The 15011-nt window shown below is 37.2% G+C and overlaps 1 protein-coding gene across 1 annotated transcript in view; it reads right to left on the minus strand.

The window, feature by feature from the left end:
• Agmo (alkylglycerol monooxygenase) overlaps positions 1 to 15011 on the minus strand; it is a 251709-nt gene that overhangs the window by 142908 nt on the left and 93790 nt on the right. Inside the window, exon 5 of the mRNA XM_041658448.1 lies at positions 6633 to 6728. Coding sequence (XP_041514382.1) covers positions 6633 to 6728 — 96 coding nt within the window. The remainder of the gene's footprint in view (positions 1 to 6632; positions 6729 to 15011) is intronic.

Below are 15011 nucleotides of genomic sequence, written 5' to 3' on the forward strand. Positions count from 1 at the left end.
GACTGAATTAATCCTGATTTTCTGAATTAGTCATAAAAGCATAACTTTTATTTTATCATCTTTTACATCTCTTGGATTTGCTCAGAGACTACACAGATGTTGAACATCATGTACTCCCTCCATTTCTGCCTTCCTGGTCTGGCTGCTTGCAGTTTGCCTTTTCCTTTGCTCCATCTTCATCCTCTTCATCCTCCTGGTACCTGCTAAGATTTTCAGCTTCTTTAACTGTTTTTTCCCTAAGAAATTTGGTTTTGAGATTTCTTCTGAATCCACCCTCAAATTATTTAATGTATGAGACTAAGAACCTTGAGTGTGACCCTAGATTTCCTGTTAATGCATGGTAGGTAGCCCAGGTGAGACGAGCCAAAATTTCTGATAATAATTACAGAAATTACTTCCTGCAGTTGAACCTGCTGTATTTTCAGTAATAGACACCATCTGCTGCTAAAAAGAGCTTCTCTAATGAAGGGTTAGAACTACGTTTTCTGAGGCCAGAGTCTTTACTGATGCAGCTACAACACAGCTCCTAAAGCCGAGGCCTAGGGAGCACATAAAGTAAATGTAAAATTGTTAGAACAAGAGGACCAGGAAAATCTGCTGCCAGTTGGTGTCTCTAAAAAATGAAAAGAACCTTTACTCATGATATCTTACCAATCTTACCTCCTTAACAAAACCTAAGAAGTAGCACATTAATGGACGTTCTAACGTGGGAGGAAGAAGTCTACAAGGTCACACCCGACACCTGTTGGGAGCTGGAGAAGTAGTCTTTCCCAGGGATAAGCCTCTAATTGAATATCCAATACCCATTGGTCATCCCTGATATCATATACATACAAGTAACACTAAATAAACTGACCAAGTTGTTTCATTGTATTTAGGTATAAAATATATGCAAAAGGGCTATGAATTCACAATGGAGTTAGGCAAGGGTAGGGTGGGGAGCTTTACAGGAGGCTTTGGAGGGAGGAAAAAGAAGGGGGAAATAATTAATTTTATTTTACTTTTTATAAAAACATTTCTTTTGTTGTCCAGATTAATAACTATCTATCAGAAGACTTTCCTTTAAAGAAAAGAATCAGGCTATTGTCCCCTAATTAAGACATAATCTGAAAACAAGCCCTGACTCATAGAGACAGTAAAATGTTCAAAGAAAATCTGTCCCAAAGACTCTTAAAAAAATTAGTTTCTTCACTGTGTTCTCTTTTTGCCATTGTCCAGTCTCAGTCATTGAGGGTGCTTCACTTTTCTCTGTAGCAGACTTGTCCTGTCTTTTCTACTATACGCTAAGTGTCCTTAAATTATTATTATTTTTTTTTTTTTTTGGTTTTTCGAGACAGGGTTTATCTGTAGTTTTGGAGCCTGTCCTGGAACTAGCTCTTGTAGACCAGGCTGACCTCCAAATCAAAGAGATCCACCTGCCTCTGCCTCCTGAGTGCTGGGATAAAAGGCGTGCACCACCACTGCCCGGCTTGTCTGAGTTCTTAAAGTAGAGTTCACAAGGGCTGAGGAACTGAGGCAGCAGGCCTGAGCATGATGCTGATAACAGAAATGAAAGTGTATAAAGAATATCTTAAGAATACAACTTAACTTGGGAAGACAAGTAGAGAGTGAGGAAAGCCCACTCATAGCCTTGAAAGTTACTGTATGGAAAAAAACAAGTTGGCACAATAGAAATCTAGAAATTCCCCAGCTGAGGTCAATTAAAAGGAACTTAGGAACTTTCCATCTCTAACGCAGGCCGGGGGCTCCAGATTATCTGATGAGGCCTATGGCTATTGTAATACTAATACATATCCTTGAATAGGGAGTTAGATTGTAATACATACACTTGGGTGGAAATTCAAGATGCTGGCAAAATGTATAAACAATGAAGATGCATATATAATTTATATGAAATAAAGTATGCACACAGAATCCAAACTATGCAAATGAACACCCAAACCATGCTATATAACAAGCATCGCTATCTTTGTGCATTGTTACTGTCTGAGCTACTAAACTTTTGGGGTCCTGCCTGCTCCCTTCTTTTGTAATAGAACCTCCCATTTGCTTTCTGTTATCCATCTGTTCAGTACATTTCTTTGGGACAAAAGAACCCAGAATCTCTCCACAGTTTCCTTCTGAACTTAACTCAGATATCAGCTGCTATGATAAAGAAACTTATTGGTGCATACTAATTTAGAACAGATAGCAGACTTCTTCAGACAGAGAGAAAATAATACTGGAAAGAAGTTTGAGTTTAAAAAAATATGAAAAGTACAGATAAAACAAACTAATGGAGACTTATGCTAGATTTATTATCTAATTTTCTTGATATCTTTAAAAGAAAACTGGCATGTTAAGTCTACAATAAATATGATATTTGGAGAATTACATGAGGTGCATAATTAATGTACTTAAGAACACTACTCGCAAGATAGAGAGGTCGTAAATAATTATAACAAGAGTCCTAGGCCAGAATTCAAAGTTGGGGCGATGACAACACATTGGCTGTCCCACTCACTTCAAATAAAAGTAATATTGTAAAGGTCAGAAAAGATTTTAATTAAAATCTTTATTTGGAAAGATAGGAATTATTCATTTCAACCTATCTTGCATTACTAACAAGAACCTTAAGCACACAGAGGAAGAAGGGTGTTGGGGGCAAAGGGTGTGTTTAGTTAAACATTGACAGTCTGCTCAACCATATCAGTTTTGATTTTGCAAGGTAGCCTTAGGCAATCTTCGTGTTGTCATGGGACAAACTGCTTTCCATTAGATCAGTGTTACTGCCAATCCCAGTTAAACACATCCTCAACGCTGGATTCACTTTTGCACAGGTAGTGCCCATGGAGACAAGCATGCATACACACATATTACATAAAAAGATTTTTAAGTCATTACTAAAATAACCACTATTAACAGACAGAGGGTAGGAGAAAGAATTACACAGAGAGACAGACACAAGGACACACGCCGAGAGAATACACCTGTAACTGTCTCTAGCTCTTCTCTTCTACTCTAGCTTCTTGCCAATGTGATAAATCAAGAAAAGTAAAAACAATAATCAGACAGAACTAAAAGAAGAAAGAAATAGATGTTTTCTTTAACATTGTTGTTCAAGAATCTGATAGGAAAATGCCAACAAACGTCACAACCTACACCATAACTCTTGCTGTGAGAGGTTTGTGTGAAGGAATATGAATAAACAAAGAAAGAGATGGCCAAAGCAGAACTAACATGATAGTCAATTCCTTTCTTAGGTAGGTATTAGGATCATCTGATACATAAAACTGTTGGAATGAGTGCCTGTGTCCATAGCACTGGGTTCTTTGCTGGGGATCCACAGTGAATCTTGATCTAAACCACCTGTCATAAGTCTAAATGACACAAGTTTAAGGGTAATGTAGCAGTCCAGATGAAAGTTAAAACTCTAAAAGTTTCAAAGGAGATCAGAGAAAAACGTGTTTCAGAGTTCATGATTACAAAAGACAGACTAAAGGAAAAAAAATAACAAAACAATACAGGAAAGCTAAGCCAAAGAAGGAAGGCTGAATTAACTCTTCAAAAATTTCAGTTTAATGTTATGAAACCCATCAAGTCATGATTCCAATCTTCCATAGCACAGCATTAAACTGATTGTGTGTAGGATTCCTCCTTTTGAGCATGATAACAGATTATAGCACTCTAAATTAATTCAGGTGCTTACCACCATTCGGTGATGATGCAGCTAAACCTTGAACACTTAATACCTAAGAAATGGACATTTATAGCTTTGAAGTATAATATTTGAATTTAAAATTCTTCTTGTGCTGTAGTCATGCATTTACAGAATTGTCAACACCCTAGGTTCATGAGAAGTCAATCTCCATATATTAAAAACTCAACAACAGCTGGACATGATGTGCAAACCTTTAACCCCAGCACCCTGGAGGCAGAAGGAGGTGGATTTCTGTAATTCCAGTCCAGCCTTATTTACACAGCAAGTTACAGGACATGCTATGCAGAGTGACTTTGTATTCCCTGTGTTTTTTTAAAGTGTCAGAACAGACTGTCAAAACAATTGCAAGGATTTTTGCAACTTTAAAAAAGGAGATGGGACTAAGTTACCCCTATTTCTTTGCTAAAAGAGTCCATAGTGAAACAATAACAAAAATATCAAACTTCATTCTTGTCTGATATAGATTCTATTAAATGTTTTGGGCTCAGTTTTTTTTCTTTCCTCACATCCTCAGAGGTACTGGTGTGACAGAAGTGACTTTTTTCTTTTCCTAAAAACCACTGTGTTAAGGAACCTGCTTCCTCTTTTGTAAGAAGCAGACCTTAGGGATGGTTGAGAAGAAAACTGTTCGTGAATGGACCAGGCTACAAGGCCAACACTGGAATGACTGCCATTTGCACAGGTTTCCTTAACTAGAGAGTCACGCCACTGATGCTGGATATTTGAGTGCTCAAGAAGCTCAGAGGATATTAGCAAGAAGCTAACAGTTCTTCAGCCTCGATGAGCACACTTTGATAGACTGTTTGATAGTTTACACCTTTACTCTGTGTTGTTACACTTAAAAACACTTAATGAAATGTATTAAGTGTGTGTGTGTCCTTGCGACCCTTGTGTCCCAGGGTTCATGTGGAAGTCTGAGGAGAACTTGCTTGAAGAAGTTCTCTTCCACACTGTAGGTCTTGGCGATTAATCACATATTGTCAGGTTTGGGAACTTAGATTATGTTAACTTCTAATGAAGAAAGTAAGACAAGCACACAGTGAGAACATGTTCTTTTAAATTAATCCTTCATGGGGGCTGGAGAGATGGCTGAGTAAATGCTCTACACTGATTACTCTTGCAGAGGCCTGGGATTCAGTTCCCAGCACCCAAATAATGGTGAACAACTGTCTGTAACTCCCTTGAAAGTCGTTTAACTTCCACAAGCATTTCATGTATGGTGTACCTGCACACACGCACACACGCACACATGCACACACACACACACACACACACACACACACATTAATTATGTAAATATTTAAATACTAAAAATAAAATCAAATTTCCTCCACCTGATGTCTATTCACTTCATCTCCCCGGAAATCACCACTGCATCAACCTTTTCAGTTTCCTCCTGAATAATTCTCTTACTTGTCAACAAGTAAAAGTATGCTATCTGAATTTCACAGCTATGGAAATTGTCAGAAATGAATCCATACCTTATGACACAATTCAAACTATAAGTTTCTTAACTGGGGCTTGTCTCTCATGTAATCCATCTAAGACAGTTCTGCTTGTTTGAGTTCCTGCGAAGGTATGACATGCAGCATGTTTAACAGGCTCTAACATATCGCTATTCATCTGGAAAGGCACGCAGCCAAGGGAACTGAACTTTAAATAATCCCCCACTGGCATTTGATCTGCTCTCTTCTGCTGAGGAGGGAAGTGGACCTTGGCTCAAGGACTCCTGGAGAGACACAGGAAAGGCAGTAGTTTCTTAGACATCATCATTCCGTATCCTAATACTGGGCCTGACACAAGGCGTGACCTTGGGCAGAGCCGCTGTAAAAATGCTACTCTCCTTTAACCCCTCCAAGTAAATCAGGAGAATGCTTCCCTTTCCTGACTTAAAGAAATTTGGTCTTTGACCTCTAGAGTCAGAACTGGCCTTGACAACTCTTTCAGATGGCTGTAGTATGAGCTTGTTTGATATATGTCAACTATCATAAACAAACAGTATTTCATGGCAGACCTTTAAATAATATACATATGTCCAAAGGTGGGGTAGGTGTGTTTCTATCCCAAGCATGTTGGCATATGAGATACTACCAACAATGAGATGATGTTTCTCTAGGCCACGTTTGGGTGTCTGGTGAAGGTATGATTGGTGATATGGTGCACTACACTGTACCATCTTTCAATGTGTTCACTGTCAGAACTTCAAAAGGCTGCCAGGAATTGCAAATGCTCTAAATGTCTCCTGTTCGTGTAGTGATATTTCTGAGTCTATGTTATTTCTATATTTAATAGGAAAATGTAGATGAATAGTTCATAATCTAAATGGTTGCTTAGTAATATATCTGCAAGCATTCAAGCCTGAGGATCTGAAAGTTTCTTGAACTGAGAATTTCTGCATTCAGTTTTCTAGAGAAAACAAAATAAAACTCTAATAATAAATTGAACAAGTTTAAACAAAGCAAACTCTTGAATTAAAGTAAGATTACAAAATTATTTTCTTAATTTCTGTAAATGCTAAACATTGTAAGTGATCTTCATACACACACATACATACACACATACACACAGATTTCTATCTCTAAATTGAAATGCATTTCAACATCTCTTGTTGAGTAATGCTTAATGAACTGTAATATAGCGAGATATTGTAGCAAATACAGTATTAAAATATTTTGGTACTTAATAGTTCAAAAATTATTCTATTTAATTGGGACCAACTGGCTTCATTGCATCTTATAAACTTCGCAATATATATTCAGAATAAAAGGAATAAAAATGAACAGATGTTTCTCCTTAAAGAAGGCAGACTAAGATTTTTCTTACACAATAAATCAGCTGCTGGTACATTTCTAGGACATTGCTTGAGGCTGTTTTAGTATAAAATTTTTAGCACACACATACACCACACACACAAACACACATTTACTCTTACCTCGGTGTGGATCCAAAATTGGTACAGGAGATTGAATTGAATGTGAACAGCAAACACTGAAGGTGGTATGAAGAGGGCCAAGGGAAAGTAGAAAATCTGTAAGAGAAAAAATCTATTCACTTTACAATCATGAGTCCTCATCAGAAGCCTTATGAACTATCCTTCTTCAGCAAGCATAATTTTCCATGTATTTATGGCCATCACTTTGCAATATTAATTTTTCACATGGTGATAGGATTGCAAGTGCTAATCTTCTTTGGGGAATTTAATTTTTTGTAATTAAAATATCACAGGCTGCATGTTATTTCCTTACCATGGGAAGAGTAGATGTGTTTCCTAGAAGTATAATGATGGCTTCTAATGCCCAAATACTTTACTGAAGCAAAAAGTTAATGCACATGCCTTTGTACCTTGACCACTCCCAAATGCTCAACTGTTCTCCAGCATTATCATAATAAAATGCAATCATAATACAAGAAAAATATGTGGCATAATGAAAGAGTAGAATGCTGTTTCTTTTTTAATATTTATATGATTGATTAAAGGTGAAAGATTCCTTAAATTTTATCAAAGTTACTTAGGTAGGAGGTGTCGTGTGAGGACAGTGGAAGCAAGTCTAAGGGTCCAGATTGCCTAAAAGAGGGATATTTCCATGCTTTGGAAAAACAGCTTCTTCTTAAGCCCTCAAACTGCTTAGAATTGACTAGTAAGTAGGTTTTGTTGTGGCATCCTAACAGCTTATTCCTGTGAGCATTCTTATGTGGTCAGCATAATTGTCCTGGAAGAACCCCCCCTCGCCCCCCCCAAAAAAACAAATAGATTTCAGAAGAATCTCACTCCCCCTAACACTTATGATTTTATAGAATCTATATTTCTAAAATGCTGCATATTTTAAAAATTATTCTCCTGAATGCTATGATTTAATTGCTGAATTGTATAAAAGCATTTGTCCCCAGTCATGGAGTCATTTGAAAGATATTTAGTAATGGGGTTGCATTGGAAATTAGAAATTTATGAAATTCTTATTTTTGTTCTAAATTTGTCACCTAAAATATAAGATTTTACCAATTGCAAACAGGATGACTTTCATCATTTTCAATAGATAAAAAGCAATGGGTCAAATCAATGAGCAATAAGAGAATATAGATTTTTTATTCAGGAATTCAACTTCCCAATCATGATTTCATTACAAACTTCCTTGTAAAGGTAAAAAGAAGAAGTTTTAGCCCACTGGGTTCCTTAAATTAATAGTAAAGAACAAAATTCAGAAATTAGTTTCAAAAATTCTATATTATTATATGATATAAAATAGTATATAATATAAATAAAGCTTGACTAAAAAAGAATAGAAAATAAATATTTTGAATGTTCAATGATTAATATTTTTGGAAAGACAGAGTCTAACAGATGAGTACTTAGAGTACATTATATTTGCGCAAAAAATGTGGAAATAATCTCTTATAATAACTACAACTGTTATACAAAAGGTGGTTTTATGGATACACTAAGCACTTTTGTTCTGTAAAGGGACATTTCAGATCCTTTAATTGCTCATGTGAACCAAACCCTGTCAATCTGTAAAAGAGTTTCTTTTTTGATAAGATTTTCACAGGATTAGATCAACTTTAAAAAGTTCCAGACATCTTCTGTCTTGATAAACACAGTGATGGACTGACCCTTACAAACAGAAGGCCACAATAAGTCTTAGTTGAATTTTTGTTTTGTCTTTGTCCTGGGAATGATCTGAGGGCCCAGCACAAGCTGAGCAGTCACCTCTGCTCTGCTAGATGTAGCAGCTTTGTTGCGGGACCATTTTTACTATGGAACTCAGGCTGGTCTAGGTCTAGAACTAGAAATCTAACTACCTTGGTGTCAAAGTGCTGGGATTTCAGCGAGGCACCACTTTCCCTAGCTAAAACTCATTTTTTCTTAAGAATGAAAGCAAAAGTTGGGGAATAATTTACAATAATAAACTGAAAGACAATTCTTTGTGATTAATTCAGTGTTATAAAGAAAACTGTAGGGAAAAAGGTCCTATTCCTTTCCTGAAAACAAAGCAGTAAATGTGGTGTAGGTATGAGAATTCTTTACTTCCTCCCCCTTCCCATCCTCAACCTTCTTTTATCTCTCCTGTTTTGGTTTTGTTGTTTTGCTTTGTTTTTTGTTTTGTTTTTGTTTTTTTCATCTGCACACCAGAAGAACAAATTCCAGGCCTTGGTCATCAAAGCCTAGTGCTCATTAACAGAGTTACATCTCCAGGTCAGTGAGCCTCCATCTCCAATCTTGGGATCCGATTGTCCACATCCTTTACAAATAATTTAACTTCTTCTTCTACCATAAGTCCTTAAATGCACTTAATTATTTGACTGAAAAGCCCTCATGCTCGGTTAGTACCCGGGACAGAGGACATTGAGCGCATTTACCAAATACGTCAGCTTCTGCCTGGTACTCTCACCAATGTTATTTTGACTCTAAGGCTCTTCAGCTTTAAATGACACTGTTCACATTAGGTTGGTTATTCTATGAGATAATTAACATACAATAGAGTTATTATAGAACTATATGTTTGAGGAAACAATGAGGATAAGACAAAAGATAGTATCAGTCCAGCAGAGACAAAGTGTGGGTAATTTATCCTCCCACATGATGGAGAAAGGTCATTGGTTAAAAAAAATAAAGAAACTGCTTGGCTGGCCCTCATAGGTTAGAACATAGGTGGGTGGAGTAAACAGAACAGAATGCTGGGAGGAAGAGGAAGTGAGCTCAGACTCGACAGCTCTCCGCTCGGGAGCAGACACCTCAGAGAGATGCCATGCTCCCCATTCCTGGGCAGACAGACACGATGAAGCTCCGACCCAGGATGGATGTAGGCTAGAATCTCCCTGGTAAGCCACCCCGTGGGCTACAGCAGATTATTAGAAATGGGCTAGTCGCGGTGCGAGAGTTAGCCTAGAAGAGGCTAGATAGAAATGGGCCAAGCAGTGATTAAAAGAATACAATTTGTGTGTTGTTATTTCAGGCATAAGCTAGCCGGTGGCGGGAGCTGGGTGGCAGAATGCAGCCCCACAGCAGGTAGCAGAACAGTGCTTGAGAGTTGGCATCTTGAAGCCATAAAGAAATGGCATATGGGAGGATTATAAATATTGTGACATTGTCACACTTTTTGGAATTAGTCTTGTAAAAATGCTAGACTGTGGGAGGCTTGGACACATCTCCCAGAGATCAGGAAGCAGACTCCTAATGTAACCGAGATGATCTGGGATGACCCTGCATTTCCTGAAGAAAGAATAGATCGCGTCAATTCATCAGAGTCTCTATTGTGCCTGTGACTTGGTACAAAATAATTAAAAAGAATGGATAAAGAAAAGAAAAATTTGAATGGCTACATGAGAGCATTTTAATATTCTTCTAGGAAAGCTGGGCAGAAAGTGACATGCAACGCTTTTACAGATGTTCAATGGAGAGTATGAGAGCAGCAATGCGGTCAGCCTGAGGACTGAACTAAAGAGAGAAGAAGATTATCTTTAAATACAGAGTAAGAGGACATGTTCTCCTGTGAGGACTGAACTAAAGAGAGAAGAATATTATCTTTAAATACAGAGTAAGAGGACATGCTCTCCTGTGAATTCGTGTCTTGATTGAAGACATGTGAACAGGAATAGAAAGAGAAAATGGCAAAGAGTTCACATTTCTCTGTAGTCATTAGCGTTCCTGAGGTATCAGTGAGGAGAGCTTGAAGGAACTAAAATCCTAGAAAGGTTTCACAGGTGCAGAGAGGAGAAAAAAGTGATATTTCATGTTTGTTTTAGAACTTGCTGAGCATGTAGAGAGCTTTTCTGTGTCTGGGAGCGCTGGACAGAGTAAGGGCCACACAATGCAGAGACAGTTGCAGGACTCCCAGCACGTAAGGCCTGGGGGTGCCCATGCAGTATATGAATGGAGGGAACATTTTTTCATGCCCAAAGATTTTGAAGTGGACCAAAATGGTCCATGCACACACTGGCTGGTTTGCCAGTCATGGGAATGAAGCCACTGAGTTTGCCTGTGATTTAAAGTAGATCCAGACAGAGCTGGGAAGAAAAACAGCGCTTGTAGGATGGTTGTCCACTAGCAAACAGCTAAGTCATATGGTTCAATGTTGGAGGAGGAGCTGCTTGTTTATTTCCAGCAGCTAGGAATTGAAATAATCACACAGAAACTATATTATTAAAAAAACTGCTTGTCCTATTAGCTTTACCTTCTTACTGGCTAACTCTTACATCTTAATTAAATCCATCTCCATTAATCTGTGTATTGCCATGTGGCTGTGACTTATGGGGTAAAGTTCTACCCAGTTCTGGCAAAGCTACATGGCTTCTCTCTTACTCTGCCTCCTTTCTTCCAGCATTCAGTTTAGTTTTCCCTGCCTACCTAAGTTCTGCCCTATCAACAGGCCAAGGCAGTTTTTTTATTCATCAATGCTATTCACAACATACAGAAGAAAATCCCACATCACCTCCCCATTTCTGTTTAAATAAAAAAGGAAGGATTTAACCTTAACAGCAAAATTACATATGACAAAACAGGTATCAATCAAGAATTACAGTTATAATATTTATATCTACTTTATCTTTTATCATATCTAAGGAAAACTATAACTATAAATTCTTTAACTTGGTCAACAACTCCAGAAGGATATCATATTATGTAAGTAAACAGGAAGTGCATTGTAAGTCTCTTCCAAAACTCTAAAACTGTCTGAGACATCTTGCTACCTGGACAGTCAACCAACATTCTTATGTACCATTGGGGCATCAATCTTCAGCCTAAAGACCCATAGTATCCAGCAGATTTTTCCACAAAGTGGGGAATTTTAAATACAGTTCTACCTATATTGGCAGTTTGTTAGTCATTTTCTTCTGTATCCTGCAGAATATATGGCAGATAATTTGGTGAAGAAGGAAACCCATAGTATGGTCTCACCTTTAGGCAAATTCAGCAGTCATTTCTCTATGGGTTCTGCATGTTCAATTAAGCAGTCCAGGTAAGAGCAGTTTCTTGCCCAATTGGCTAATCAGCTCCATAAGGAGCCTCTTTGATACCCATCTTCCTCTTGAAGTAATTGGTGCTGCCAGGAGCAGATGTGTCTCATTGTCATGATAAGTCCCAAATTCTTAAAATATTTTAAATGCCATATTCTGTAGTCTTTGAAAGGTTTGAAGAATGCCTATCCATCTGAAATACATCTCTGGACATCTAGAAAATCTAACTAACATGACTACAAGTTTGACTATTATAGATGACTATGTATTAGCCTATATTTTTTAATTATACATTACATGTTTAAATGAGCTGCACAAACACAATATCTTAATCAAGAGCAGAAATATAAATATGTGTATATATATATATATATATATAACAAAATTGACTTTAAATTTGTATCAATAAACCAAGATCCATACCAATGCAAAGTATTCATCTTTATAGCATGTCTCCCATTAAATGTAAAAAAAATATTAACAATATTTGGGAATATGGGCATAGTTCTTCTCCAAACTGCTTCCTGATTTTTGTTGGGCAAATAATATTTGGGGGTGTTCACAGCAACCTTTCAGGGGGTCTTGGTTCAGTTTGGAGAAAATAATATTCTAATGATTCTTATATAATTATATGTTGTAAAATATGCATGTTATGATCTAAATACATTTTATATATGTATTATGAATTCCACTAACACATTGCATTGACATGTATAATGTGAGAATAAACAAGTGTATAAAATCATACACAGCAGTATATTGTAAATAAAATGACATTCAGTTTAATTGTATTTTATAAATTTCAGCCTATGTAGATAGCATGGGGCTTAAAATTGTCTTAAAAATACAAATGCCATGGTTAGAAATTCTAGAAAATTGAATCTGTAACTTTCATTGTTTTACATGACACATCGGCCACTCTAATTTTCATGATAGTATAAAAACGATAGTCTCTGAGCTTAATTTTGCTCTTCATCTCACACACCAATTTTCTTTCAAAGACATGACTCATTTATTATTTCTTCTGAAATATGTGGTTGCTCTGGTTACTGTTAAATTATAGGCCTTTTATAACACTGATAATAAATTTTACAGATAATTAAAGGAAAAGAAAGATATCAGAAATCTGACTTTGATTTCCATACATAGGGGAAGGGATATGGACAAGCTGGTCAAGAGCGCAGGCTGAATTAAGCCCCTACCTTTCTTCCTCATTGTGTCAGCTCCTCCATTAGCACTCCCCAAATAAAGAGCAATTTCTGACATTATTGGGACTCATTTCCTAATTCAACACTTTTTCCTCTCTGTGACAGAATAATATAAAATACTTTACTTTGGGAATAGATGAGAGCGGAGCTCATTTTGCTTGGATTTGCACTCATTTTTCACTTTGGACACATTAATTTTTTGTTTACATTACTTTATTTGGAAATATTTATGACAGTACAGTAGAATTAAATTCAAGAGATAGATATCATCAGTTTATTATAAAGGGGAGGCATGGAAATTATTTAGATGACGAAATAGTTCAGAATTTCAGTGGAGCGGACAACTTCATGTGAAGTCATTTCAAGGATTTCTGTCCACATAATTTTCAAGTATCTACCATCTCTAATGTCGTCTAAATGAGAGATAGTCTTCATTGTCTGGAATTTCTTTGGTTCCTGCATAATCTTGGAGAAGAACTTTGTGTTCAACCTTCACACTAACTGGTTGAATCTCTCGGCCCTGCCTTTCCACAATACTACTGTTGCTGGCAATGCTTTTCCTTTAGACATATCTGGAAACTCCCGCCCCCTTTGGATACAGATTTGGTTCCACTTCTTTTGACTAATACTCTGTCAAAGAGCAAAAGAAATATCCTGAAGCTTGCTGGACACTGACTTGACCACTGCACTTGGGACTTGGCACTCCAGGTGCCATTGTGCACAATCATGAATAGCAGAGATGACAGGGAGGGAGTAAACTGGGATCAAGTATCTGGATTGGCATTTTAATATAGGATTGTACAATGCAATATAATAGTGTGGAGCTTTTCTGAAATTCATTGTCACATTTTTAAAAATATATTATGCATAAAATAGAAGATTTCTTCAAATTGTGAAGTATATAATACTCTGATGCATCTTTTCTCCTGTCAACAAACAATTCATGAACTCACTAATGTTCTTGGTCAACTTCAAATACAGCTATATTCTTTCCTGTTGTTTATTTTTCAGTAAGACACCCATGGGTTCCTCATTCAGAATGACCAGTTTCCTTAGTTCAAAAAGGTAAGCATGAGCAAAGAAGCAGGAATGATGTGATGGAAAAGTTTGAATGCTTGAAGCAGGATTAATGAAAACTCAAAGAAATTGAGGTTCAACAGAAAAACAAAGCAGCCAGCCACTGGCTCTTACCTCAATCTCAGTCAGAAAATAGTGATCCTGCTTCCAGGAAACTTCAGAATAAGACTAAGACTGTCTCCTCCCATTTTAGAATCCTCTCTAGGACTGGGATTAAGGACATGCACCACTACCACTCGGTTTCTATGGTAAACTGATATGGCTACTGGGATTAAAGGTGTGTGTTACCACTGCCTGGTCTGTAAGGTTATCCTATGGGGCTGTTTTACTCTCTGATTTCAGGCACATTTTATTTATTAAAATTCAAGTACAATGCCACTACAATTGCTTGTTATTCTTCTTTAATAAACCTAAGAGCCCAGGACGGCATCTAGCACCTATATTCTCTGGAAGCTCTGTGGTAACACCACTTTGGAAGCACCGAGATACTGCCATTTAGCTTCAAGGACTTCCTGAAACAATACACTTTGTGTTGTTTTAAGCCTCTCAGTTCATAGCGTTTTGCTACAGCAATCCTGAAAGTAAGGCATGTTTTAGTCTAGGGGTCTTCGGTACAACAAAGTTGGGGGAAGGTTCTTTTACGATTTGCTCATTAACAGTATTATTATAGGCTTTACAGGTCTTCTCTGCCTTGTCTGCTACTTGGGTTAGTACCCAATCCTGCATATTTTCTCTGAGTTAAAAGGCACCTAGTTATGATCTGAATTTTCCACTTATATGTATGACTGATGTGGGATTCCCCTCTGTATGCTGTGAATACCATTGGTTAATAAAGAAACTGTCTTGGGCCTTCACAGGGAATACAGGTAAACAGGGAAATATAGGCTGAATTCTGGGATAAAGGAGGCAGAGTCAAGTAGAAACCATGGAGCCGATAAATGCAGATTTAATTCCATCATTTTAGGATCAAATAACTATAGTTCCTATATATTACAGTTTCTAGAAACACATCTCTTACCCCCAGAGAGTACTTTAATGATATAAAATCACTACCAAGAAATCCAGGAGGAGAA

Source organism: Microtus oregoni, unplaced genomic scaffold (genome assembly GCF_018167655.1).
Source record: "Microtus oregoni isolate MIOR12 unplaced genomic scaffold, Mior012 000009F_ref0000495, whole genome shotgun sequence".
NCBI lineage: Eukaryota > Metazoa > Chordata > Mammalia > Rodentia > Cricetidae > Microtus > Microtus oregoni.